The 27,338-nt window shown below is 38.3% G+C and overlaps 2 protein-coding genes across 5 annotated transcripts in view; both read right to left on the bottom strand.

Annotated features, from left to right (window-relative positions):
- Window positions 1-27,338, bottom strand: part of LOC123803816 (tripartite motif-containing protein 64C-like) — an 89,411-nt gene that overhangs the window by 60,667 nt on the left and 1,406 nt on the right. The window contains 4 exon segments of the mRNA XM_087868220.1: window positions 224-319; window positions 886-1,154; window positions 1,157-1,195; window positions 1,198-1,296. Of these exon segments, the coding sequence (XP_087724346.1) occupies window positions 224-319; window positions 886-1,154; window positions 1,157-1,195; window positions 1,198-1,294 (501 nt within the window). The 5' untranslated portion in view covers window positions 1,295-1,296.
- LOC123803814 (glutamate carboxypeptidase 2) overlaps window positions 269-27,338 on the bottom strand; it is a 121,485-nt gene continuing 94,415 nt past the window's right edge. For 3 of the 4 annotated variants that reach the window (XM_045815526.2, XM_045815524.2, XM_045815527.2), the window contains one exon: window positions 15,104-16,231. In XM_045815526.2, coding sequence (XP_045671482.2) covers window positions 16,042-16,231 — 190 coding nt within the window. In that variant the 3' untranslated portion in view covers window positions 15,104-16,041. Of the gene's footprint in view, window positions 320-15,103; window positions 16,232-27,338 lie in introns of those variants that run through there. The other variant, XM_045815525.2, reaches the window with a different exon arrangement.

Here is a 27,338-nt window from a genome sequence, read left to right as displayed (position 1 = left end):
GTTTGGACTAGGAATACCTTTCATGCCTTAGTTATCCCATATACTAGCATTCTTTGCACTAGCTTTCATGTGCTTGCATATTTGTGTTTACTGATATATCATTTGAAACCATAATTTTTTTTCTTGGAAAAAAGTTATCCTTTAGTTGGTAACTTAAATTTAGCTACAAGTCTCAACCAGTATTATGTCAATCTGCATAAAAACAGAACATTTTCATTCTTACCTCAAATGACTGGAGTTTGCTAGTTTCTTGATTCAGCTCATTTTGCATTTCTTGAGTCATGTTCCATAAAGAACCCATTCTCTTCAGAAGTTTTTCCTGCAAAATAACCATGATCTTGAGCAACACAGAAGATGATATTGTAGATTTTATCCCCTTATCTCTAGGAAAAGGCAGTGGCTGAGAAAACCATAATCTTGAGTTAGCATGGAGAGATCAGATTTCTCCCCATTAACCTAATTTGATTCTAATATTTGGGATATCAGAGGTGACAAATGTAATAGAGATTTGAGATTACTCTGTAGATAATATAATCCATTTCCTGAGAAATCAGATTTTTATATAATTTGACTGTGAAGGCATCAAGCTTGCATTAGAAGCCAGTGATCCTGGTACTAGCTATCTGTCCCACAATAGCATCCACCGCACATATTTGGACAATGTTTCTAAGGACATTTCTCTTGCTAGAGGCTCAATGTAGCTATGATTATAGCATCAACATTGGTCAACAGCATTGAAAGGATGCATGTACATCTTGGTATTTCTATTGAAAATTCATCGCCACCACTATCTCCACTCAACTCATCCTCCTTATCATTTTCTTCATCTTTCTCTCTGATTTAGAAGCCCATAGGATTCCAAATGGTTTTAGAGGCATCGCTTACCCTGTATTCCTCAGCAGCCCACTGCACTGGACTGTGGCTATGAGCCACATGCTCTGCTGATTCAGGACAGGGCCTGGAGAGCAAGTTCTTGTCAGCCTCACAGAATAGCCCCTTCACTTTTTTGTGCAGCACACAGATCTGCTCCTTGGAGCTGCTGACATGGTAAGATCGGGCCAGTCTGGCAAGGGAAGCCAGCTTCTTGAGTGCAATATTTGTTTTGAAGTCTGACTTCTCTGAAACTCCCCTGCATTCAGGGCAGCACATTGGGTTTGGGATTCTTCCCAGCAGAGGCACAGGCAGGGACTGCAACGGTGTGCCCACAGTCAATGGTGACAGGGTCTAAGTAGTGGTTCATACAGGTGGAGCAGATGGTTTCATTCTGAAAGGATTGCAAGGTGTCCAGATCCATGTCTCCATAAATTTACAAAAAGAAAAGAGACAGAGAGAAAGTCATTCCTCCACCCTGATAAAGGCAGGGGGGAAGCCTTTAGACAAAAAAGCTTGTCTGCTTGAACTCTATCTAATCAACCTATTAATTTAATCCCAGTACAAACATAGGCATTGTTAAGTATAGACAGGTTGGGTCTGTGCTATGAAACAAATAAGAAAATGGAACAAGAGTGTCCTCGCCATCCTTTTTGTTTCAAATAGACAGTGTTCTCAATCAGAATTAAACTATGTGGACAAGCTTAAAGATTGGGGCAGGGAATAAAAGTTAGGATGGTTCCAGAATTACATTTCTTAGCTGATTGGTCCAGAAACATGTATAGAATCTCAATCTCTCCCTCTCTCTCTTTATGTGTGTCTTTCTCCATGACTCCACGACTGTAACACACACACACACACACACACACACACACACACACACACACACACACTTCATCTCTATGCTAATAGCCTCCATGTACCCTGTCTCCAAACTGACAAGTGTATTTTTCTAAAGACAAATAAAATTGATTAGGTTTAATTTAAGCTTGTTTAATTCAAATCAGTGTTGACTTCAACTTTGACTAGTTTAGCAAAACTGTTCCTTTTAGGAAATAAAGTATAAAAATCATCTTTTGTTTCTAGTTCAGAAAATAATTTTTTCCAGAGTTGGTTCAGATCATCGGAGAATCTTCACATATTGAACTGGTGAATGTTCAAGCTACAGTGTTAATCAGCAACAATTAATCATTTTTTTAAACAAACAAAAAAGAGAATAAGCACTGGGATTTCTTTTCTGCACTAGAAAATACAGAGCTGCAGTTAAAGGAAGCATGGTCTATTCATCTTTATTTTGGTATTTCCCCATGGTAACCAATAGCACTTCTTGGGAGTCCTTACCAGTTGGTTGGATCAATTTTGAAAACTTTTCAAATCTGGACTGCACACTGAAGGTTTTAGAAGGATAGCAAATAGGACTTTCACAACAAGGGCTTTCTAATTAATTCAGCACACTAAACTTTTAGGTTGTTGTGTATAAATACTATTACATGCATACATTATGTTGAATATTTCAGGTGCTTTATAGGGTCCATAATTGCATAAAAACTGCAGAAATCTCAGGGGGCCTGGGTGGCTCAATCGGTTAAACCTTCTACTCTTGATTTTGGCTCAGGTTATGATCTCAGGGTCGTGGGATCAAGCTCTGAGTCAGGCTCCAAGCTCAGCATGGGGTCTGCTTGTCCCTCTCCCTCTGTTCCTCCCCCTGTTCTCTCTCGCTCTCTTTCTCTTTTAAATAAATAAATAAATAAATAAATAAATAAATAAATAAATAACTTTAAAAAAAACCTGCAGAAATCTCTAGGACCTAAAAAAATTTAGTAACACATAAGGGAATAGAATAAAAAGTAGTCATCTTAATATAACAAATATTATATATTAAAAATGTTCTAATTACAGATATTTTAAATATTGATGCATTTTAAATAACTAGGAAAGCTATTTGTTTGCTTGGACAAGACCCAAGCAGCACCACAGCTAAACTAAAAGTATTTGTAGAAGAGAAAGTAGGCATGAAGATATTTACTGTAAATTCCATACTCAACAGAGTCTACTGAGTGGCCTCCCCTGTGGAAGCTCTGGGAGGTCTGGAAGGTCTGTCGATAGCAGGGTCAGCTGGGATTCTCTGTTCTCCAAAGCCTGGCAGCTGCAAATTCAGTCAGTCTACCCCAGAGAAGTCCTCTCTGGACAAATGTGCTTTTTATATAATTAAGCTCACCTAAGGTCACAGCTACTTCTTGAAATTGGCTGTTGTCTTCAGAAAGAAGTGGAAATGGCTTATTAGGTTATACAGAAAGATTTAAAAGTGGTTACTTAGAGTTTATAGCATACAGAGAAGAACACTGGAGGGCTAATGCTTTAATAATCTGGATTTGTTTTGGAGTGTGATGGAAGAAGTTGACCTCACACAAGTTGTTCAAAAAGACATTTTAAAAAAAAAGACATTTTAACTGAAGCAATTACTTCATTAAATGATTTTCTATTTGACTTCACAATTTTTAAAATTTGTTTTCTTACTCTACTTTTTATTTTATTTTTTAAAAAGATTTTATTTATTTATTTGAGAGAAAGAGAGACAGCGAGAGAGAGCATGAGTGAGGGGTAGGGAGAGAGAGAAGCAGGCTCCCCACAGAGGAGGGAGCTTGAAGCAGGACTCAATCCCAGGACCCTGAGATCATGACCTGAGCCAAAGGCAGATGAGACGCTTAATGGACTGAACCACCCAAGCACCCCATTACTCTACTTTTTAAATTTATAATTGCTAATTAAGCTCTAGCTATTGTTTATCTGATTATATAAAAACAATAAAACATTAAATGGAAAAACCAACAAATCTGCATGTCTGACTCTTGATTTCAGCTCAGGTCATGATCTCAGGGTCATGGGATCAGGCCCCAACAGAGCTCCACACTCAGCACTGAGTCTGCTTGGGATTCTCTCTCTCTCCCCCTCTTCCCCTCACCCTTTGCTTCTCCCCCCACTCATGCACACACCCCTCTCTCTCTAAAATAAATAAATAAAATATTTAAAAAATAAAGTAAAGAATTAAAAGTGTACCTAGGCACTCAGTTGGGTTTTAAATAATTGTATGTATAACTCTGCTAGTTTTATATAATTGTATATATAAACTTGCTAGTTTTTTTCTTACCTTCAATATTTGATGACTATTTTGTAATGACTGGTTCATGTAAAAATAAAAACTATTTTGCAGACTCTTGTATCTTGGTAAATAGTTTTAAACCAAATGCTTTATATATATGTATATACATATATATGTATATATGATATATCTCAATGTATGTACTTGTATTAAAATATTATATAAGATGATAATACTTATTTACACAAAAATTATGTGCACAATTATCTTTAATAAAATGCATATGGAAAATTATTTTTTAATCGGGTATAATTGACATATAACATTATATTAGTTTCAAGTGTTACAACATAATTTGATATTTATATATATTACAAAATGAATGCCACTATAAGTCTAGCTAACAGCTATCACCATACATAGTTACTTTTTTTTTGTTTCAAATTTCAAATTCAAATTTCAAATTTCTATTTAAATTTTAGTTGGTTAACATCTAGTGTAATATTGGTTTCAAGAGTAGAATTTACTGATTCATCACTTACGTATAATACCTAGTGCACATCACAAGTGGTCTCCTTAATCCCCATCACCACCCACCTTCCTCCAGCAACCCTCAGTTTATTCTCTATAGTTAAGAATCTCTTATGGTTTGTTTCACTGTCTCTCTTTCTTTTCTTCCCATATGTTCATCTCTTTTGTTTCTTAAATTCCACATATGAGTGAGATCGTATGGTACTTGTCCTTCTTTGACTGACTTATTTGGCTTAGCATAATAACCTCTAGCTCCACCCATGGCACTGCAAATGGCAAGCTTTCATTCTTTTTGATGGCTGAGTAGTGTCCCATTGTATATTTATAGCACATCTTCTTTATCCATTTCATGATGAGAACTTTTAAGATCCTTTTACCAACTTTCTTTTTTTTCATTCATTTTTTTGATTAAGTTCAGTTAGTTAACATATAGTACATCATTAATTTTTGATGTAGTGTTCAGTGATTCATTAGTTGCCTATAACATCCAGCACTCATCACATCATGTGCCCTCCTTAGTACCCATCACCTGGGTTACCCCATCCCTCCACCCACCTCCCCTCTGTAACCCTCACTTTGTTTCCTGGAGTTGAGAGTCTCTTATGGTTTGTCTCCCTCTCCGATTTCTTCCAACTCAGTTTTCCCTCCCTTCCCCTATGGTCCTCTGTGCTATTCCTTATATTCCATAAATGAGTGAAACCTATGATAATTGTCTTTCTCTGCTTGACTTATTTCAATTACACAATACAGTATTATTAACTATAGTCACCATGCTGTGCATGCTGTAGAAAATTATTTTTAGCATAAGTACAATACTACCTGTATTTTGTTGACACCTATCACAATTCAACAAGTCACCACTGCTTACATATAGGTTGTCTCGCTAAATTATTTAATGCTTGGGAATTTGGGTTCTATTTTTATAAGCATATGAAAATAATCTAACCTTGCTAGAAATTGAAAACCTAAAAAAAGTCACCTTTTAAAAATTATCAAATTGAAAAAAGAAAGAAAAACCATAAAAGCTATTATATCCTAGAAAGAGGTAAAGTAGTTGTCCTCTCACTGAATACATTGGATTGTAAATTAATATAAGCTTCAGAAGTATCATTTGACCTGTAATTATGCTTCAAAATGTATTCTAAAGAGATTAAGTATATACTTAATATATACTATTATATACTATTAGGGTATATACTAGTAAAGTATATATACATATGTATATGAGGACTTTTCCAGAAATTTTAATTCTGGGAAAATTGCCTCAAACATTTCTTAGCAGGTTGTATATCATCTACATAAGCATATAGAGGAAGGAGCTTTTAGTATTTTCATTTTTCAGTAAAAATTAAATGGTTATGGGGTACCTGGGTGGCTCAGTTGGTTAAGCCTCTGCCTTCGGCTCAGGTCATGATCCCAGGGCCCTGGGATTGAGCCCCCACATTGGGCTCTCTCCTCAGCAGGGAGCCTGCTTTTCCCTCTCCCTCTGCCTACTTGTTTTCTCTCTTTCTTTCTCTCTCTCTGTCAAATAAAGAAATAAAATATTTTAAAAAATTAACTGGTTATGTGTGCAGGATACCCCCAATAGTGCTGTTCAATTTACAGGGATTTGTTCAACATTTGCTTACACCATTTCCTGGATTTGTGATTTCTTTATATAAAAGTCCTATAAACCAGGCTCTGTGATCTCATCCCTGCCTCAAATAAAAAATATAGTAATTAGACAGTTGCTATTCTTACTAAGTTTTACTGAGTACCATAGCAACTTCTCAATTTCCTCCCCCCAAACCCAGTTTTCAAAGGTAAAATAGACAAAACTCCTAGAATCTTTAGACTATAAGCTAATAGGGAAGGTGAATGCGTGTGTAGAGAAATAAGGAATCCATAACATCTCAAATAAGAAAGAGAAAACTGCTGTGTACAACTGGAGAAGAAAACAAAGAGCAGGTGATTGAAGCTGGCACTCTTTCTCCCTCATCTTTCTGTGGGAAGAGCCTCCTGAAAAACATTGATTAAAAAGGTTGAGTCCCTTGCCATGGTCAACACTGAGCCTGCCAAAAGTTAGAAAATATCTACTCCCTGCCATGGACTAATTCTTGAACATTTGCCAGATGTAGATTCACTAAGATTTATGGTCTTAGCTTGATAAAAAACCTAATATGAACATAAATCTAAAAATGGATAGTTGAAAAAGTTATCTTCTGTTAGGCTAACGGAAATGCTAATCTCATAAATATCAAGCCCTGAGGAAATAGAAAACAGATAGACCAAATAATAATTTCAAAAGAACATTAAAAATTTATGATGCCTTGAGATTCCCATGAAGAATAGTTTGTACTGTGTAGGTTAAAAAGGACTTTTAGTTCATTCATCTTACATGGCAGGCCAAGGACAGGGGGAGGATACTGTGAGATGCCAGGGACCAGGCAGTAACACATCCATCTGGACTGCAACATGGATTATAACATGACCACTGCCAGGCTCCCACCAAATTTTGGCACCTGAAAATCCTGGGTGGTGCAGCCCAAAGTTGCTACTGGCAAAACGCTGATGAATTGCAAAGTTGACATCAATGTGGTTGGTGGGAAGAGTTGGTGAGTCTTTTTACCAGATGGTGATCAGGAAGTTATAAAATTGTTGTCAACTGGCATAAGGTGGTATCTTAGTGTGGTTTTGATTTGAATTTCCCTGATGGCTAATGATTTTGAACATTTTTTCATGTGTCTGTTAGCCATTTGTATGTCTTCATTGGAAAAGTGTCTGTTCATATCTTCTGCCCATTTTTTGATTTATTTGTTTCTCGTGTATTGATTTGAGAAGTTCTTTGTAGATCTTGGATATCAATCTTTTATCTGTAGTATCATTTGCAAATACATTCCCCCATTCCGTGGGCTGCCTCTTATTTTCTTTGACTGTTTCCTTGGCTGTGCAGAAGATTTTTATCTTGATGAAGTTCCACAAGTTCATTTTATCTTTTGTTTCTCTTGCCTTTGGAGATGTGTCATGTAAAAGGTTGCTTTGGCCAATGTCGTAGAGGTTGCTGCCTATGTTCTCCTCTAGAATTTTGATGGATTCCTGTCTCACATCGAGGTCTGTCATCCATTTGGAGTTTATCTTTGTGTATGGTGTGAGAGAGTGGTCAAGTTTCATTCTTTTGCATGTAGCTGTCCAATTTTCCCAGCACCATTTATTGAAGAGACTGCCTTTTTTCCACTGGATGTTTTTTCCTGCTTTATCAAATATTAGTTGCCCAAAGAGCTGAGGATCCATTTCTGGGTTCTCTATTCTGTTCCATTGGTCTATGTGTCTGTTTTTGTGCCAGTACCATGCTGTCTTTGTGATCACAGCTTTGTAGTATACCTTGAAATCCGGCATTGTGATGCCCCCAGCTTTGTTTTTCCTTTTCAACAGTTTCTTGGTGATTAGGGGCCTTTTCTGGTTCCATAAAATTTAAGGACTATTTGTTCCAGTTCTTTGGAAAATGTCATTGGTACTTTGATCACGAGAGCCTTGAAAGTGTAGATTGCTCTGGGTAGCATGGACATTTTAACTATGTTAATTCTTCCGATCCATGAGCATGGAATATTTTTCCATCTTTTTCTGTCTTCCTCAATGTCTTTCAAGAGTGATTTATAGTTTCTAGAATATAGATCCTTTACGTCTCTAGTTAATTCCAAGGTAACGTATGGTTTTTGGGGCTATTGTAAATGGAATGTATTCCCTAATTTCTCTTTCTTCAGCCTCATTGTTTGTGTACAGAAGTGCAACTGATTTCTGAGCATTGATTTTGTATCCTGCCACATTACTGAATTGCTCTATAACTTCTAATAGTTTGGGAGTGGATTCTCTTGGGTTTTCCATATAGAGTATCAAGTATCTGCGAAGAGAGACAGTTTGACTTCTTCTTTGCTGATTTGGATACCTTTGACCCAGCCATTGCACTACTGGGTATTTACCCCAAAGATACAGATGTAGTGAAGAAAAGGGCCATATGCACTCTAATGTTCATAGCAGCATTGTCCACAATAGCTAAATCGTGGAAGGAACCGAGATGCCTTTCAACAGATGACTGGGTTAAGAAGTTGTGGTCCATATATACAATGGAATATTACTCAGCTATCAAAAAGAACAAGTTCTCCTCATTTGCTGCAACATGGATGGCACTGGAGGAGATAATGCTAAGTGAAATAAGTCAAGCAGAGAAAGACAATTTTCATATGATTTCTCTCATCTATGGAACATAAGAACTGGAAGATCGGTAGGGGAAGAAAGGGATAAAGAAAGGGGGTAATCAGAAGGGGGAATGAAGCATGAGAGACTATGGACTATGAGAAACAAACTGAGGGCTTCAGAGGGGAGGGGGTTGGGGAAATGGGATAGGCTGGTGATGGGTAGTAAGGAGGGCACGTATTGCATGGTGCAGTGGGTGTTATACACAACTAATGAATCATTGAACTTTACATCAAAAACCAAGGATGTACTGTTTGGTGACTAACATAATATAATAAAAAAATAAAAAATAAATAAAATGAAATAAAATAAAATTGTTGTCAGTATTCCTTGGGCAATTATAAATAGATGGGAACACTTCAATAGGAAAAACAGCCCAAATTAGGCTAACCTGGTCATCTTCTTTTCAACCAATATGAACAACTTTTGGCCAGAAAATTTAGGACAGACCCAGACCATAAAGCCAGGTATCAGCCCGGCATGGTCAGTAATGCTGCATAGCAAGAACACAAATGCAGCAGCTACAAGCACCTCAACTGAACTGGATCTCAATTGAACATTTGAAAGTATTTTATAGCATAGCTAACTTCAGAACATAGTGTAGTATAGTGATTTTCTAATATGTCTGGGATGCAGGGACTGCTAACTAGTACTGCTAACTGATTTAAAATAAATCAGTTAGGGGGCACCTGGGTGGCTCAACCAACTCTTGGTTTCAGCTCAGGTCATGATCTCAGGTTTGTGAGATTAAGCCCTGGGCTTAATGCCGAGCATGGAGCCTACTTGAGATTCTCTCCCTCTTCCTCTGCACCTCCCCATCTCTCTTTCTTTCAATAGATGTATTACATTCTTAATAGAAGATTAGATTATTGTAGCTGTAAACATAAGTTCAAGTCATTCTTTTGGGATTTACATAATCACCTAATCATTTAAGGAAACATCAACAGATCTACCTCTGGTGGTAGATAATTCACCTGGTGGTAGATAATTACATCAGTGTGTCTGATGTCATTATTTGATTTTACATTTTCAAGCCCACATAAGGTGACTTCACATATGCTGAAATTTTCAGTGACCTTTCTACATCTAAATATATTAACTACAATACGACACTTGCATAAAAATAAACTACTTTTTAGAGCAATTTTAGGTCCACAGCAAAATTGAGGGGAAGGTGCAGAAATTTTCCATATACTCTTTGCCCTTACACATGCATAACCTCCCCCATTATTAACAACCCTCACCGGAGTGGTGCATTTGCTACAATTGATGAACTTACAATGATATATTATTGTCAGCCAGAGTCCATTCTTTACTCACTCTTGGTATTGTACGTCCTATGGGTTTGGATAATTTATAATAAAATGTATCCTTCATTATAGTATCACACAGAGTAGTCTCCCTGCCCTAAACATCTTCTGTGCTCCACCAAGAATCCTCTATGTTGATCATGAATCTTTTAAGTGGAGGATGTTTTACTGAAAAGGCAATTAAAAATAAATATTCTCTGATATTAACAAAAAAACCCCTGTGAAGTCTATCAGAAATGTGTCCTTTAGGGGTGCCTGGGTGGCTCAGTCAGTTAGGCGTCTGCCTTCTGTTCCTGGGATGGAGCCCTGGATCCCTTCAGGCTCTCTCCCTTTTCCTTCTCCTTCTGCCCCTCCCCCTGCTTGTGCTCTCTTGCTCTCTGTCTCTCTCTGTCAAATAAATAAATAAAATCTTTTAAAAAATATGTCCTTTAGATTGGAGGGGTTTATAGGTATTTGTTATGTATGTTTTATTATAAAGAACTACTTTTTTTCTGTTTGTGAGCTTTTTTAAAGTTAAAAATATTTTACAAACCAAGGAACAGTTTGAGTGACTTTGAAGATAAATTTATTACTCAACAGCAGAACCACCTATGGGGACTGAGTTGTAGGTATGAAACTGTAAAAAAGGCTGTAGATTACTGGATCAGTATTCTGAAATAGAAATTAGTGGTAGTGTCTTAGATAAATTCCCAAATCACTGAGCAAAATGAATTTATAGATCAAAAGTTTGTAGTGATCTAACAAACTTCTCTGAAGCGTTATCTACAATTCCTATTACTATGAAAAACAAGAAAGACTCAAAACATTTTTGATGAAATAGTTCCATTGAGAGGTATGTCTACTGGTTTAGGGATCCTTTCTACTCTGACTCAATACATTATGCAGATTAACTTTTTCTGTGATCTCCTCCTCATGTTCCCTTAATTTATTTTTGTTCAGTAATCCCCTTGACTCTGCATTTCAGCTTGCCATTTTATCACCCTCCTTGTTTGCTTCTCCTGAGCAATAGATTTATGTTTATCTTAAGGTTGTGGCTGACCTTTAAGAAGGGTAGAGGTTAAGAGTCCTGCTGTTTAACTGTGCATATTCATATTACTTTGTGCCTTGATTTTATGTCCTTATCCTTATTCTTTTATTTTCTTTTTCTCTTAACTTGAGCACACGCACACAAACATACACAGCCTTCAGGGAGAAGAGTGGAGATTAATTATTAATACTGAACTTACTGATTTAAAAGAGCTTGTAAGTTAGTTATGGTAACACTGTTATATTCAAAGCAAATATTTTTCCCAATATAGCATTTTCATTTTGTTTACAGATCATTTGCTTTTTTCCTCCCAATTTTTAGGTTTAGTAGATCCAATCCATCTAGACATTAACACATACTCTCATTTCATTCTGATTTTATGGTTGTATTCTCCATATTTAATTGCTTATTTCATCTGAATTTATTTTGGAATTTGAATATATTTGGGATTGAATATATTTGGGATTGAACTGAATTTAAATTATTTGATTAAAAAATAATTTTTTTGACTGAATACAAATTGAGTTTAAATTATTTGAAAATTTCACTATTTGGCATTGAATTTGATTTCTTTATTAATAGCCCCAAGTTATTTACTGAAGGATTTGATTTACTCAAATAAGTGCAGTGGAGAGTGTATGAATTGAAATATGAGAAATCATAATAATAGGCCTTAAAAATCAGAGATAAAATTCCATCTCTATTGGACTTCATAATCTTTTCAGTTTTCCAAAGCAATGTATGTTTTATAAACTTTCATATCAGATGAACATATAAGGCATTAAACCTGTGGATCAATGTAGCTCATAGAGTAAGACAGAGATATATAGTACTGTCCCTGAGACTAGAAAAGTGGTTAGTATACATGTTGACTTATTTTTCTATTTATTATTCCAATTTGATATTCTATTTTTGAGCTATAAAACCACTCTATGGACTACTTACCCATACATCTTTCTCCTCTAACTGCGCAGCAGACAGCCTATAAAATCTAGCCTTCAGCAATATGGAACCCATTACGGTTCTGAGATTATCCCAAGGGATTAATGAGAAACAAAAGTCTTCAGGAATTCCATAGAACTCGGTTCATCTTAAAAGTTCATGCATTGTCTTTCCAATTTCATAAACCAGTTAAACTTGGCCTTAGTATAATCACAAAATTGCTGTTCAAAATGTATACAGCATCTTTATCATTTTCTTGCCATTGCAGTTTGATAAGTGATTTTACTTAATCATTACTAAATATCCAGATCAATGTAAAATTTATTTGGTGTATTTATTGTGCACATAATTAGTTAATTCACCTCGTTTTTAAGCCACACTCAACAACAAACATGTAACTGCAATTGGTGAAACACATCTTACAACTATATGACATAGAAAAAAACAATAACCAAATAAAAAGATGCATATAAAAGAATAAACAATAATTCAGAATTGTAGGACTGGAAGCTATAGTAGTTACTTAATTCAACTATATCATCATGCAGAAGAGAAGAGAAAAAATGGTACTCATTACCATATTAAGAAATACCCTACCACTCAAATGACAATATTAAACATATATTGATTAGTAATTATATGCTGGACACTGTTCTAAGTGCTTTGCATGTACTAGCTCTTTTATTCCTTACAGCAACCCTATGAAATACTGTTTAACACCCATTTTATAGATTAAGAAACTTAAGAGAGCCTCAATAATTTGCCTATAGTCATATTCCAAGTGAAAGGAGCAGGGTTTGAACTGGCAGTCTGTCTCCCAAAGCTGTGCTTCTGACCATCACTGCACGACCTCTTGTATGCACCTTTTTGGTTTTTTTTTAAAATATTTTATTTATTTGAGAGAGAGAGAGAGAGAGAAAACATGTGTGCAAGCGGGGAGATTTGGGGGGCAGAGGAGAGGGAGAAGCAGACTCCCTGCTGAGCAGGGAGTCTGATGTGGGGCTCGATCCCAGGACTCTGGGATCATGACTTGAGCCGAAGGCAGACACTTAACCAACCAAGCCACCCAGGTTCCCCGTCACCATATGACCTCTTGTGAATGACAGTTACAATAAATGTATTGCTAAAATATGTTATTAAGCCCTGGGATTACACAAAATGTTTTGTGGGGATGCTTTTTGCATGTTTACAATTTGACTGAAAGTTCACAATACTTTCCAGTATTGTGTGGGTTTTTATCCATTTTTTAGAATGGTAATGTTCACCTTTCTCCAGTCCCTTGCGTCACCCACAGTATTGTCCAAATGTCTAACACTGACGTCAATAAAAGCCTGTTAGCATGCTCAGTCAAATCCCATTACAAGGCATTGCTGAAATCTTAGTGCTGAGCACATCACTTCCCAGACACACCATTTGCCAAACATATTGTCTCCCAGACACAGTTCCATGTGCACACTACTGGCTATTCAAAGATAAGTGGACGCTGAGGACTCTGCATCCTGGTAGAGAGACACTGGAGCCGCAGTCATGATCCAGACTTGTTCCTAAAAATTGGTAGGGGTTAAGATATAGGGAATTGGTAAATATCCTGTAAGTCTTTGCAGAAGAGATGAAATGTGAAGGATGAGAGGGAAGTCTTGTGTTTTCTGAGGGTGAAGGTCTGCGTGACACAGGTGTTATGAGAAAAAATTCAGGTTGTGATCTCTTGCTGGATTAATGCCTTTCCAAATCATCTATGCCTAGGCCAGAGTGCTTCCTAAAATGTAAATCTCACATTTGTCTACCCTGCATGGCTTTTTATACAGGAAAAGAATCACACTCCTTAGTGTATCTTCACAAACCTTACATGATCTGTTGCTAAATATATAGATTGTTCTCCTATATTCTCCTTGGATTCTAGCAACATTAAATTCTTCATATTTCTCTAATCTGCCAATTTTTTCTTATTTCTATTCTTTTGTATAAGATGATTACTTTTCATTGGGAATATAAGTGAATAAAATAAGTGTAACAGTTTCACATTGCCCAATAAAATTAAAGATGTACACATTTTACTACCCAGACATTTCATTTATGGGTAGATGGTGTCAGAAAAGAGAATAACTTGAATATTTGTATTGGGAGATGTGTTGTTAGGAGCAAAAGACAGAGAACATTCCAAACTCCCACCAGCAGAAAAATGAATAAATGTGTTCTATTATGTGTCAGCTATTCAATGTATTGCTTCTTTGCTCCAGACTTAGTCTTCATTGTCTGCTCTTTGTAAATATATATGGGTTCTTTAAAAACTTCTTCTTTGACAAGAGACATGGTGTTAAACTTTGTGAGTAGAAGGCATTGTAGACACATTGCAGGAAGGGGTTTTCCTTCCTGGTTCCCAAAGGCTCAGCTGGCAGGCTTCTGCATGCAAATGATTTCAGCATCTGGGTCATATAGCATACATGGCTTCACCATTGCTCCCATCCTGGAGTAACCCCGTCCTGCAGCGCCCCCATCCTGCAGCACTCCCATCCTGCAGTGTCCCTGTCCTGCAGTGTAGGCTGCTGCCATAACACTTGCTTCTTGCAGTTCATGGTGGCCAGAACTCAGTAGCCAGGAGCTTCTTCTAACACTGCCCTTGGTTGGTTTGGTGGTAAAGAGCTTCTGGCAAGGCAATTCCCCTGAATCAGTTTTCTACGGTGGCCTAGAGTACAGGTTTCTGGGGGGGTTGCAAATTCTGCACAGCACCACAGTATCTTTCTGCTGTTCAGTAAGGCCCATGGCATGGGGGAAATTCTTCACTGGCTGTTCCATCTCAGCCCTTGGGATAGTGACTGCTCCTTGGACCTGTTATACCTACATTCTTTAGAGTTCTCTTTACCTTTAACTAGATAGTATCTCATTACTGCAATGCTACCATAACCAATCATTCTTTATATTAACTTCACCTGCTTATGTTGCCATGTGGTTTCTCTGTCTTAACTGGACCCTGACAGATAAATGTTATATTCATGCAAGTGAATTGTTCCACGTCAGTGAACCCTTATGAACTCCAGCCCCAATGACACATGGATGCACCTTCAAAGGTGACTGAAAAAATCAAGTCTTAGAAAATAGATACACAGTATGATTTTATTTATAAACAGTTAAAAAAATACACAAAGCCAAAAACACATAAGGAATATAGGCCTGTGTGGTATAATGATAAATAATAGAAAGATTCACATAAGATTCAAGAAAGTGAGTATCTCTGGCAGAAGATGAAGGCACACTGGTCAGTGGTAGATGGGGGATTCAAATATATTGGTAACATTCCTTTTCTTAATCTGGTTATTTGTGGGAGGGCAGTTCTACCAATGTTCATTTCTTTATTATTTTTTACTGTACATATGTTATATATATCCTTTGATAGAAATAGGATATTTGCTAATTAAATAAAAGTAATTATCATTTATTGTATAGAGTGACTATAATTACCAGCAGTGTGAATAGATCAGAGTAGCTCAACTAATTTGCTAAGATAGCAATCTGTCAGCCCTGGGTGGCCAGTAGGGTTGACACCAGTGCTGAATTAGACTCTATCCCCTATAATGCCACATAGGAGTTTTAATATAGTAGGTGTTTGCCTTAATTTAGCAGCATTGTCCACAATAGCAAAATTGTGGAGGGACCCGAGATGCCCTTCAGCGGATGACTGAATTAAGATAATGTGGTGCATATATAAAATGGAATATTACTCGCCATCGAAAAGAAAAATTTCACAACATTTGCAGCAACATGGATGGGACTGGAGGAGAAAAAGTTAATTTTAACAGTTCAAATTTGGAATAACCTTCTATAATTATAGAATAAAAATTGTCCCTCTTTCTTTTTTGATTCACAAGGAGAAGAAAAACAAATGCTAAGATGTGTGTGTGTATTAACTTTATTTTTTTAGAAACCAGTCACCATGTTTGGATGATGCCCTTACTCCTAATTTGGAATACACCTTTCATGATTTTTTCTGAGTGATAGACCATACCTATTCAAAACGGGTTCTCTGAAGAACCACCTCAGGCTACTTCTCTCAGGGTCCCAGCTGCAGCCTGTACTGTAAAGGCTGCAATGGAGATCTGTCTCTTCACTTCTCCCCAGGCCTTGGAAGGATCCACCTTGCTTTCAATATCAAACAGAGCATCATAAATTCCTGGGAATGACTCCCCTGCATACTTGTTGTGGCTGCTGGGAGCATATATGATGTGCCTGTTGATAAAAACAGTTTGGTGTCTATCAGGTGCCCAAATGATATATAACAAGAGAAAAACAGGAGCACTCTACAAATCCTGAACTGCACAATTCTAATTTTATAATTCGAATAAGCCACTTGTCAGCTAAACTTCCAAGTTTAATCATCTCCAAAAACCAGTCTATGAAGTATGTGTTAATTATGTTTTAACTTTAAACAGAGGACTTAATGTGGTTCAGAGCAACAAAAGTAATGATAGCCCCAATACCTTGTCACCTACTATGGATCATGCTTGCAATTAAATGATTTGCCTATAATTTTTCTATTTCTTAAAAATAAATGCTACCACCAGGGTAACTGAGTTGGTTAAGTCTCTGACTCTTGGTTTCAGCTCATATCATGATCTAAGTATCTTGGGATCCAGTACCTCATCAGGCTCCCCACTCAGTGGGGAGTCTGCTTCTCGGTCCCTCTCTCCCTTTCTGCCCCTCCTCCCACTTGCACGCACATGTGCAACCTCTCTCTCTCTAAAATACATAAATAAATCTTAAAAAAAAACTCTACAAAGTTGCTACTAGCATTTCAAAAGGAGGAAATTGAGATTTGAGAGATTTAAGTGACTAGTCTCAAGCTAGACTGCAAATAAGCACTGACTTTTCACTCTCCCACTTTACCCTCTGAAATGTAGCACAGTTGTGATTATTAAAGTCCTCTTTGTGACCTGCCAACATACTATTGTGTTTTTCTCTTTAAAAAAGAAGACACACTAACATGTTAGAATGCCTAGCTTAAAGCATGAACAATCATTAAAAACATTTTGAAAGTGTAACATGACCTAGGTAGAAGGTGATATTTTATTGAAAGACCTATGTCAGTTCATGTCATAACCCATGAAGGGAAAGATAAGTTCCCAAAGAGGTAAAGAAGGAAAGAAGCACAATCATGCCACCATTGAGAAACCACTCACCATGTTTGGATGATGCCCTTACTCCTAATTCTGATCCTTTGATAATCCATAAACAGAAAGACAGGGACATTTCTCAGTAGTCACTGATCTAATTTGTTCTGCAATTCTTAGTAAGATCAACTTACTGTTCATCATTGATGTTTATCAGAAATATTTATAATTGTCAAAAATTAGAAAAAAATGTGAACGTTAGGAGAGTATATAAATATACATTTTATATATTTTTTTAAAATTTTTTATTGTTATGTTAGTCACCATACAGTAGATCCTTAGTTTTTGATGTAGTATTCCATGATTCATTATTTGTGTATAACACCAGTGCTCCATGCAATATGTGCCCTCCTTAATACTCATCACCAGCCTATCCCAATCCCCCACCTGCCTTCCCTCTGAAGCCCTCAGTTTGTTTCCCAGAGTCCATAGTCTCTTGTGGTTCACTCCCCCTTCTGTTTACCTCCCCCTTCATTCTACCCTTCCTTCTCCTACCAATCTCCCTGCTATTTCTAATGTTCCATAAACTAGTGAAACCATGTGATAATTGTCTTTCTCTGCTTGACTTATTTCACTTAGCGTAATCTCCTCCAGTCCTGTCCATGTTGCTGCAAATGTTGGGTAATCATGCTTTCTGATGGCTGAGTAATAGTCCATGGTATATATGGACCACATCTTCTTAATCCATTTGTCTGTTGAAGGGCATCTTGCCTTCTTCCACCATTTAGCTATTGTGGACAATCCTGCTATGAACATTGTGGTGCATATGGCCCTTCTCCTCACTACGTCCATACATTTGGGGTAAATACCCAGTAGTGCAATTGCTGGATCATAGGGTAGCTCTAATTTTAACTTTTTTTTTAAAAGATTTTATTTATTTATTTGAGAGAGAGAGAGAGAGAGCCAGCCAGCAAGAGAGGGAACACAAGCAGGGGGAGTGGGAGAAGAAGAAGCAGGCTCCCAGCAGAGGAGCCCGATGTGGGGCTCGATCCCATAACACCAGGATCACGCCCTGAGTTGAAGGCAGATGCTTAACAACTGAGCCACACAGGCGCCCCTATTTTTAACTTTTTGAGAGCCGTCTACACGGTTTTCCAAAGTGGCTGTACCAACTTGCATTCCCACCAACAATGTAAGAGGGATCCCCTTTCTCCACATCCTCTACAACATTTGTTGTTTCTTGCCTTGTCAATTTTTGAAATTCTAACTGGCATAAAGTGGTATCTCAAGGTGGTTTTGATTTGAATTTCCCTGATGCCTAATGATTTTAAACATTTTTTCATGTGTTTGTTAGCCATTTGTATGACTTCATTGGAAAAGTGTCTGTTCATATCTTCTGCCCATTTTTTGATTTGATTAATTTTTTTTTCTCGTGTATTGGGTTTGAGAGGTTCTTTATAGATCTTGGATACTAGTCTTTTATCTGTAGTGTCATTTGCAAAAACCTTCTCCCATTCCATGGGCTGCCTCTTAGTTTTTTTGAATGTTTCCTTGGCTGTGCAGAAAATTTTTATCTTGATGTAGTCCCACGAGTTCATTTTTTCTTTTGTTTCTCTTGCCTTTGGATATGTGTCATGTAAAAGGTTGCTTTGGCCAATATCATAGAGGTTGCTGCCTATGTTCTCCTCTAGAATTTTGATGGATTCCTGTCTCACATCGAGGTCTGTCATCCATTTGGAGTTTATCTTTGTGTATGGTGTGAGAGAGTGCTCAAGTTTCATTCTTTTGCATATAGCTGTCCAATGTTCCCAGTACCATTTATTGAAGAGACTGTTTTTTTCCTGCTTTGTCAAAGATTAGTAGCCCATAGAGCCGAGGGTCCATGTCTGGGTTCTCTATTCTCTTCCATTGGTCTATGTGTCTGTTTTTGTGCCAGTACCATGCTGTCTTTGTGATCACAGCTTTGTAGTATAGCTTGAAATCAGGCAACGCGATGCCCTCAGCTTTGTTTTTCCTTTTTAACATTTTCTTGGCGATTCAGGGTCATTTCTGGTTCCACACAAATTTAAGGGCTGTTTGTTCCAGCTCTTTGAAAAGTATCATTAGTATTTTTATCGGGATGGCATTGAAAATGTAGACTGCTCTGGGTAGCATGCACATTTTAACTATGTTTATTCTCCCGATTCATGGGCATAGAATATTTTTCAATCTTTTTGTGTCTTCTTCAATGTCTTTCAAGAGTGATTTATAGTTTCTAGAATATAGATCCTTTACCTCTCTGGTTAAGTTAATTCTGAGATATCGTATGATTTGGTGGTATTGTAAATGGAATCAATTCCCTAATTTTCTTTCTTCAGTCTCATTGTTCAGGTACAGAAATTCAACTGATTTCTGAGCATTAATTTTGTATCCTGCCACATTACTTAATTGCTCTATAAGTTATAGTAATTTGGGGGTGGAGTCTTTTGGGTTTTCCATATAGAGTATCATGTCATCTGCGAAGAGAGACAGCTTGACTTCTTCTTCGCCAATTTGAATACCTTTTATCCCTTTTTGTTGTCTGATTGCTGTTGCAAGGACTTTTAGTACTATGTTGAATAATAATGGTGAGAATGGGCATTCTTGTAATGTTCTTGATCTTAAGGGAAAGGCTTCCAGCTTTTCCCCATTGAGAATGATATTCACTATAGGCTTTTCATAGACGGTTTTTATGAAATTGAGGAATGTGCCCTCTTATCCCTATACTCTGAAGGGTTTTAATCAGGAAAGGATGCTGTATTTTGTCAAATGCTTTTTCTGCATCAATTGAGATGATCATATGGTCTTGACGCTTTTCTTGTTGATGTGATCTAGCACACTGATCGATTTGCAAATGTTGATCCAACCTTGCATCCCAAGGATGAATTCCACTTGGTCGTGATGGATAATCCTTTTAATGTACTGTTGGATCCTATTAGCTAGGATCTTGTTGAAAATTTTGGCATCCATATTCATCAGGGATAGCAGTCTGTAATTCTCCTTTTTGATGGGGTCTTTGCTTGGTTTGGGGATCAAGGTAATATTGGCCTTATAGAATGACTTTGGTAGTTTTCCTTCTGTTTCTGTTTTTTGAAACAGCATCAGGAGAATAGGTATTATTTCTTCTTTGAATGTTTGGTAGAACTGCCAGGGGAATCCGCTGGGCCCTGGACTCTTGTATTGTGGGAAGGTTTTTTTTTAAAATATAATATTTTTTTATTATACTATGTTAGTCACCATACAGTACATCCCTAGGTTTGATGTAAAGTTCGATGATTCATTAGTTGCGTATAACACCCAGTGCACCATATAATACGAGCCCTCCTTAATACCCATCACCAGCCCATCCCATTCCCCCACGCCCCCTCCCCTCAGAAGCCCTCAGTTTGAATTGGGAGGGGGTTTGATCACTGCTTAAATCGCTTCATAATTAATCAGTCTGTTTAGATAATCAATTTCTTCTTGTGTCAAACTTGGTAGTTTATAGGTTTCCAGGAAGGCATCCATTTCTTCCAGGTTGTTTAATTTATTGGCATATAGGTGTTGAGAATAGTTTCTTTTTTATTTTATTATTATTTTTTAATGTTTTTTTATTACATTATGTTAGTCATCATACAGTACATCCCTGGTTTCTGATGCAAGGTTCGATGATTCATTAGCTGCGTATAACACCCAGTGCAACATGCAATATGGCCCTCCTTACTACCCATCACCAGTCTATCCCATTCCCCTACAGCCTCCCCTCTGAAGCCCTCAGTTTGTTTCTCAGAGTCCATAGTCTCCCATGCTTCACTCCCCCTTCTGATTACCCCCCCTTTCTTTATCCATTTCTTCCCTTACCGATCTTCCTAGTTCTTATGTTCCATAGATGAGAGAAATCATATGATAATTGTCTTTCTGCTTCACTTATTTCACTTGGTATTATCTCCTCCAGTGCTGTCCATGTTGTAGCAAATGTTGAGAACTCGTTCTTTCTGATGGCTGAGTAATATTCCATTGTATTTATGGACCACAACTTCTTAATCCAGTCATCTGTTGAAGGGCATCTCGGCTCCTTCCACGATTTAGCTATTGTGGACAATGCTGCTATGGACATTGGAGTGCATATGGCCCTTCTCTTCATTACGCCTGTATCTTTCAAGTAAATACCCCGTAGTGCAATGGCTGGGTCATAGAGTAGCTCAATTTTTAACTTTTTAAGGGACTTCCACACTGTTTTCCAGAGTGGTTGTACCAACTTGCATTCCCACCAACAATGTAGGAGGGATCCCCTTTCTCCACATCCTCTCCAGCAATTGCTGTTTCCTGCCTTGTTGATTTTTGCCACTAACTGGCGTAAGATGGTATCTTAGTATGGTTTTGATATGAATTTCCTTGATGGCTAATGATTTTGAACATTTTTTCATGTGTCTGTTAGCCATTTGTATGTCTTCATTGGAAAAGTGTCTGTTCATATCTTCTGCCCATTTTTTGATTTGTTTATTTTTTTCTCACGTATTGATTTGAGAAGTTTTTTGTAGATCTTGGATACCAGTCTTTTATCTGTAGCATCATTTGCAAATATATTCTCCCATTCCGTGGGCTGCGTCTTAGTTTTTTTGATTGTTTCCTTGGCTGTGCAGAAGATTTTAATTTTGATGAATTCCAACATCTTCATTTTATCTTTTGTTTCTCTTGCCTTTGGAGATGTGTCATGTAAAAGGTTGCTTTGGCTGATGTCGTAGAAGTTACTGCCTATGTTCTCCTCTAGGATTTTGATGGATACCTGTCTCACATCGAGGTCTGTCATCCATTTGGAGTTTATCTTTGTGTATGGTGTGAGAGAGTGGTCAAGTTTCTTTTGCATGTAGCTGTCCAATTTTCCCAGCACCAATTATTGAAGAGACTGTCCTTTTCCCACCGGATGTTTTTTCCTGCTTTATCAAAGATTAGTTGCCCAAAGAGCTGAGGGTCCATTTCTGGGTTCTCTATTCTGTTCCATTGGTCTATGTGTCTGTTTTTGTGCCAGTACCATGCTGTCTTTGTGATCAAAGCTTTGTAGTATACCTCGAAATCTGGCATTGTGATGCGCCCAGCTTCGTTATTCCTTTTCAATAGTTCCTTGGCGATTCAGGGCCTTTTCTGGTTCCATACAAATTTCAGGACTATTTGTTCTAGTTCCTTGAAAAATGTCCTCGGTATTTTGATCGGGATAGCATTGAAAGTGTAGATTGCTCTGGGTAGCATGGACATTTTAACTATGCTAATTCTTCCGATCCATGAGCATGGAATGTTTTTCCATCTTTTTGTGTCTTCCTCAATGTCTTTCAAGAGTGATCTGTAGTTTCTAGAATATAGAACCTTTACGTCTCTGGTTAATTCCAAGGTAACGTATGGTTTTTGGTGCTATTGTAAATGGGATGGATTCCCTAATTTATCTTTCTTCAGTCTCATTATTCGTGTATAGAAATGCAACTGATTTCTGAGCATTGATTTTGTGTCCCGCCACATTACTGAATTGCTCTATAACTTCTAATTGTTTGGGAGTGGATTCTTATGGGTTTTCCATATAGAGTATCATGTCATCTGCGAAGAGAGACATTTTGACTTCTTCTTTGCCGATTTGGATACCTTTTATCCCTTTTGTTGTCTGATTGATGTTGCAAGGACTTCTATTACAATGTTGAATAACAGTGGTGAGAGTGGGCATCCTTGTCGTGTTCCTGATCTTAAGGGGAAGGCTTCCAGCTTTTCCCCGTTGAGAATAATATTTATTGTAGGCTTTTCTTAGATGGCTTTTATGAGCTTGAGAAATGAACCCTCTATTCCTACACTCTGAAGGGTTTTAATCAGAAAAAGATGCTGTATTTTGTCCAATGCTTTTTCTGTGTCTATTGAGAGAATCGTATGATTTCTGAATTATTGTTTCTGAATAAAATCTAAGACACTCTTAGATTTGTGAATGTTGTACCACCCCTGCATCCCAGGGATGATTCCCACTTGGTTATGATGGATAATCCTTTTAATGTACAGTTGGATTCTATTTGCCCGGATCTCGTTGAGGATTTTGGCATCCATATTCATTAGGGAAATCGGTCTGTAATTCTCCTTTTCGATGGGATCTTTGCCTGATTTGGGGATCAAGGTAATATTGGCCTTATAGAATGCATTTGGTAGCTTTCCTTCTGTTTTTATTTTTTGAAATAGTTTTAGAAGAATAGGTATTATTTCTTCTTTGACTGTCTGGTTGAATTCCCCAGGAAAACCATCCAGGCCTGGGGTTTTATTTTCTGGAAGATTGTTGATCACTGACTCAATCTCTTCCTAATTAATTGGCCTGTTTAAAAAATCAATTTCTTCATGTTTCAGTCTTGGTAGTTTATGGGTTTCCAGGAAGGCCTCCATCTTGTCCAGATTGCTTAATTTATTGGCATAAAGCTGTTGATAAAAGTTTCTAATAATCCTTCCAATTTCATTGGTGTTGGTTGTGACCTTGCCTTTTTCATTCATAATTTTATTAATTTGGGTCCTTTCTCTCTTCTTTTGGATAAGTCTTGCCAGTGGTCTGTCAATTTTATTAATTCTCTCAAAGAACCAGCTTCTAGTTCTGTTGATCTGCTCTACTGTACTCCTGGTTTCTAATTCATTGATTTCTGCTCTAATCTTGTTCAACTGCTTCTTCGTGCATGGGTTAGGCCTGTCCCTCTTTTGCTGTTTTAGCTACTTGAGGTGAGAATATAAAAACTGCATTTTAGATTTTTCTGTTCTTTTGAGTGAGGCTTGGATGGCTATGTATTTCCCCCTAGGACTGCCTTTGCAGTATCCCATAGGTTTTGGACCGTTGTGTTTTCATTCTTGTTGGTCTTCATAAATTGTTTAATTTGATTTTTGATTTCCTGGTTTATCGAGTCATTCCTGGGCAGGAATGTTCTTAGTCTCCAAGTGTTTGAGTTTCTTCCAAATTTTTCCTTGTGGTTGAGTTCCAATTTCAAAGCTTTGTGGTTTGAAACATGCAGGGAATAATTTCAGTCTTTTGGTATCTGTTGAGACCTGTTTTGTGTCCCAGAACATGGTCTATTCTTGAGAATGTTCCATGGGCATTAGAATATGATGAGTATTCTTTGGTTCTGGGTTGTAGTGTTCTGTATATATCTATGAGGTCCAACTCATTGAGTATGGCATTCAAAGCTCTTGTTTCTTTGTTCATTTTCTGCGTAGGTGATCTATCTATTCCTGATAGTGGACTGTTGAGGTCCCTTACTATTACCATATTTTTATCTATATGTCTCTTTATTCTGGTTAAGAGTTGGCTTGTGTATCTTGCTGCTCCCCTGTTGGGGGCATATATATTTATAATTGTCATAGCCACTCGCTGGATACATCTTTTAAGAATAATATAGTGCCCTTCTGTGTCTTTAACTATAGTCTTTAGTTTAAAATCCAATCTGTCTGAGATGAGAATTGCTACCTCAGCTTTCTTTTGAGGTCCATTTGCGTGAAAGATGGTACTCCATCCCTTAACTTTCAGTCTAAATGTATCTTTGGGTTCAAAATGAGTCTCTTGTAGACAGCAAATGGTTGGGTCAGTTCTTATTATTCAATCTGCAACCCTGTAGCATTATGGGAAATTTTAAGCCATTCACATTGAGACTGAATACTGAGAGAAATGATTTTAATGATGCCATGTTGCCAGTAAAGTCTTTGTTTGTATCGGTTGTGACTTTCTGTTCTGTATCACCCTTGGGGCCTTTTTACCTTTATAGAACCCCCCCCTTAATATCTCCTGTAGAGCTTGTTTCATGGTTACAAAATTGGTTAATGACTGGCGATTCTGGAAGGTCTTTATTTCTCCATCAATTCTGAATGACAGCCTTGCTGGATAAAGGATCCTTGGCTGCATGTTTTTCTATGAAAGAGATTTAAAAATGCCCCCCCCCACCCTTTCTGTCATTCCAGGTCTGTGTAGACAGGTCTGACGTAATTCTGAAACCCTTGCGTTGGTAAGTGAGAGATTTCTTTGCCCTGGCCACTTTCAATACTGTATCCTTGGATGTAATATTTGCGAATATGCACTATGACGTGATGTGCTGTAGGTTTGCAGTGGTTGAGCTTGGGAGGGGTCCTCTCTGTCTGTTGGACAAGAATGTCTGTTTCGGGGGGCCTGGGTGGCACAGCGGTTAAGTGTCTGCCTCCGGCTCAGGGCGTGATCCTGGCGTTACGGGATCGAGCCCCACGTCAGGCTCCTCCACTATGAGCCTGCTTCTTCCTCTCCCACTCCCCCTGCTTGTGTTCCCTCTCTCGCTGGCTGTCTCTATCTCTGTCAAATAAATAAATAAAATCTTTAAAAAAAAAAAAAAGAATGTCTGTTTCCCTCGCTAGATTAGGGAAGTTTTCAGCTACAATTTGTTCAAATATCTCTTCTAGACCTCTGTTTTTCTCCACCCCCTTGGGGATGCCGATGATTCTGACATTGGAACATTTCATGGAGTCAGTAATCTCCTGTAACCTACATTCCTGTGTGTGGATTTTTTGAGTCCCGATTCTATTCTAGCTTTCTCTTCTAGTAACCCATCCTTCAATTCACTGATACGTACTTCTTCCTCATTCACCCTGGCCATCAGAGCCTCTAGTTTTGACAGCATTTGGCTCAGAATTTTTAATTTCTGCCAGGTTCACTCTCATTTCTTCCCTTAGAGATTCTACATTCTCATTAACATTTTCGTTAATACTTTTTTCAAGTCTACACATCATCTTGACCATTATTACTCTGAACTCCATTTCTGATAATTTGGTTATCTCCATATCCATTAGTTCTGTGGCATAGGCCACAGACTCATTGTCTTGTCTTTGCTGGGGGAGGACTTCTCCTTCTCGTCATTTTGATGAGGAGAGGTTGCGGGGTTGTCCAGAGCCCAAATTATTGACTGGGACCCAGACCATGCGCCCTTGTTTTATAGGGATCTTAGGGATGTGGGCTGCTTAATTTTTCAGCCTGCCTTCTGGGGGAGGGGCCTGCCGCTCTGATAGTCAGGCAACCCTTTTTGGGTAGAGTCTCCTTGTCCCCTGCGAGGGGGGATGGGGATGGGCACACTGTGAGCCGGTATTTCCAGGCTTTGGTTCTTTGGCAGCTTTCCCTGGCATTTTGCTATGCCTCTTCTGAGAGTCAGAGTAGCAGTGGCCGAATCTCCTTGTCCCCTGCGAGGGGGGATGGGGATGGGCACACTGTGAGCCGGTATTTCCAGGCTTTGGTTCTTTGGCAGCTTTCCCTGGCATTTTGCTATGCCTCTTCTGAGAGTCAGAGTAGCAGTGGCCGAATCTCAGCCTCTGTCTCAGAACAGAGGGTTCACGGGCCATTCTCCACTGATGTTCTGACCACTTTAACTCTGTTTCTGCTGCTGCTGCTCAACCCTGCAGCGTCCCGGGATGTGCGCCCCACACCCAGCATCCTAGCCCTCACTTCCAGGGCCGGCGCGTCTCTGTCCTTTGTGTTTCTAATACCACCAGCTGCCTGTTGCCCCCGTGCTTCCCGGAGCTCCCGGTCTCAGTTTGGTTCCAGTGAGTGCACTGGAGGTCTGTGAAAAGTCTGGTGGCACGCATTCCCCTGCTCACGGTCTCAGTCTGCTCTCTCGCGGGTGCTGGTCCACGAGTCTGCCCACTCCCCTGTGCAGGTGGCTACCACTTTCTGGCGCCCAAACATGGCGTCTCCTGCTCCCTTCCGTTTATCTTCTGATATCTGTGGGCAGTTTCATGGCTCCCTGCTTCGTACCTCAATACTCAGTGCTGGAGATGTTCATTTGTAGAGATCCAGATGTATCTTCCTGCGTCTCAGGCTGATTCCGTGGATGTTTAGGCAGGTCTGGTACCTATCCAGCTCAACTCAGGGTTGAAAAAGGGGTCCCCTACTCCTCCGCCATCTTAACCCAACCCCTGATTCATAGCATTTTTAATTTCTGCCAGATTTGCTCTCATTTCCGCCCATGGGGATTCTATATCCTTGTTAGTATTTTTGTTAATATTTTTTCAAGCCTACACATCATCTTGACCATTGTTACTCTGAACTCCATTTCTGACAATTTGGTTATATCCATATCCATCAGTTCTGTGGCACAGGCTACAGTTTCTGTCTCCTTTTTTGCTGTGGATTCCTCCTCCTGGTCATTCAGATTAGGAGAGGTTGAGGGATGCCCAGAGCCCAAGTTATTGACCAGGAACCAGGCAATGTGCACTTG

The sequence above is a fragment of the Ursus americanus genome, chromosome 16, assembly GCF_024610735.1.
Source record: "Ursus americanus isolate L20-20 chromosome 16, mUrsAme1.1.p, whole genome shotgun sequence".
In the NCBI taxonomy this organism is placed as follows: domain Eukaryota; kingdom Metazoa; phylum Chordata; class Mammalia; order Carnivora; family Ursidae; genus Ursus; species Ursus americanus.
This window is presented reverse-complemented; position numbering and strand designations above follow the sequence as displayed.